The 2,045-nt window shown below is 40.8% G+C and overlaps 1 protein-coding gene across 2 annotated transcripts in view; it reads right to left on the bottom strand.

Moving 5' to 3' along the window:
- Positions 1-516: 516 nt before the first annotated feature.
- Positions 517-2,045, bottom strand: part of hoxb2a (homeobox B2a) — a 4,392-nt gene continuing 2,863 nt past the window's right edge. Inside the window, exon 2 of one of the 2 annotated variants that reach the window (XM_008415104.2) lies at positions 517-2,014. In XM_008415104.2, coding sequence (XP_008413326.1) covers positions 1,206-2,014 — 809 coding nt within the window. In that variant the 3' untranslated portion in view covers positions 517-1,205. The remainder of the gene's footprint in view (positions 2,015-2,045) is intronic. The other variant, XM_008415105.2, reaches the window with a different exon arrangement.

Here is a 2,045-nt window from a genome sequence, read left to right as displayed (position 1 = left end):
AAGAAAAAAAAAAACAACGGGAAAGATAAAACTAACGAAACATCCCATTTTCCAGAAATGTTTTGCGGTAAAATTACACAGTCCCAAGAATTTCATAAGACTAAATGTAGTATTTTCAGTGAAAGGAAGGCATCAATTAAATTATTTGCATATTTACTATTATAACTGTGTGGTTAAATTATTTATTAAAATAAAAATATTAAAATAGTTATATTAAAATATTTGTTTTAATTATGATTTTAAAAAAATCAGGTGGACATGTACTTTAATAGAGTCATGAATGGCAATGTATTCAATTTTCCACGTATTTTGTTCTTAATGCCTTAATTATTTGCTGTTTGAACTCAAAGAATAAATATATAACATGTAAAACACATAAGATGGACGCTGAATAAAATAAAATTAATAATGATGCTACGTAAAATGTAATTAATATAAATGCAGATATATTTAAATGTCAACCCCAAACACTCGTAGCAAACCCCCGGATACTGAACAAAATCATGAAGCACGCTGTGAATGTCTATATTTTTATTCTTTATTATTATCCCACTATGAAAATATTTGTACAATAAATAATTTAGATTTTCACTATTAAAGAATCTTAATAAATTAACTAATGTCTACATGTCGGCTCCACAGCAGGGCTTCTCCGCTTAGAGTGACAACTTTTGTCAATTTAGAGATATTTTCTCCAAAGCAGTCCTGCCATCCGAATCAAGTCTCTGTGACCAGTTCCTGAGTTTTTTTTAATCCACGAAGCTGAACCCCTAGCAGACAAGAAAAAACAAACAAACAAACAAACAAAAAAATCTCATCGATTAGAAGAAGCCAAACTTTCATCTTACAAAAACTAAAAACAACCTGAAATTTCACGTCTCATTAAGGGGAAAAATCTAGCCGAAAAAACAACGCGAAGCTTTGCAATTACAAAAAAAAGAAGAAAAAAAGAAAAAAAAAGAAAATGAAATTTGCTGATTCTTAAAGCACAAATGCCAAACTGAAATAATAGCGAAAATGAATTTTAGCTGAGAAAAGAGTAACATTTTCATTCATAAACCTGACAGGAATTTTGCCGAGACGGTTCTTTAACGACAGTCCTGTTGGATGTTTTTCTGCTGATTGTTCATCCACAAAGGTCGCTTCTACCCTGGTGTGTTTGATGTTTTTATGATATTCCTCTTGTTGAACCGTTACCACTACCTTCAGAAGTTGAGGTGTTGTAAATCTATGGTGCACAGGGTGCTAGTGAACAAGTCGAAATCCTCTTCGGAAAAATCCACCGGACTATCCAGGGAGCTTTGCAGGCTGGGAGACAAGCAGGCGTCCTCGGTAAAAAGAGTCAGGTCGGATAGCGCGGTGGATGATGATGAGGACGAGGGCGCGTGAGATTCAGATGGAGCGATGGATAAATTCCGGTGGTCCAAAAAAGACGGCTCGGCTCCCGGTGCAGTCCCAGCCCCGCTGTGGGGCCTCAGACCAGTGCTGTCAGTTGAGATCGTCTGGGAGCGCAGAGCCGCAGCAGAGTCCGTTGAGCCAGATGTCCCTGGCTGCTGCTGACTCGCACGGCCTGTGTCCTCCTGCGTGGGTTGTGCATTGTTTCCGTTGTCAGTGGTGCCATAGGCGCCGGGAATAGCAGTCAAAAGCGCACCGCTCCCCTGTTCGCTCTCTGTTGTGCTTTCCTCCGACGCTTCCAGCGGTTGACTGGAGTACGGGGACGACGCATCGGCCCCGTCAAGCGGCTCATATCCGCTGGAACACGGACTTCCTCCACCTCCATCCCGATGGTGCGTGGTCTGTCGCTTGTGTTTCATCCTACGATTCTGAAACCAAACTTTGACCTGTCGCTCTGTAAGATCTAAAAGAGCGGCGATTTCCACTCTCCTCGGCCGACATAAGTACTTGTTAAAGTGAAATTCCTTTTCCAGCTCCAAAAGCTGCGTGTTGGTGTAGGCGGTGCGCAGCCGACGGGACCCAGCTCCTCCGACATCCAGGCCAACCAGGCTGGAGTCTGCTAGGAACAAAAGAGAAAATTAAATTTTATA

This window comes from Poecilia reticulata, linkage group LG8 (genome assembly GCF_000633615.1).
Source record: "Poecilia reticulata strain Guanapo linkage group LG8, Guppy_female_1.0+MT, whole genome shotgun sequence".
Taxonomy (NCBI): Eukaryota; Metazoa; Chordata; class Actinopteri; order Cyprinodontiformes; family Poeciliidae; genus Poecilia; species Poecilia reticulata.
The sequence above is the reverse complement of the archived record's forward strand: the minus strand, read 5'-3'. Positions and strand labels throughout refer to the sequence as shown.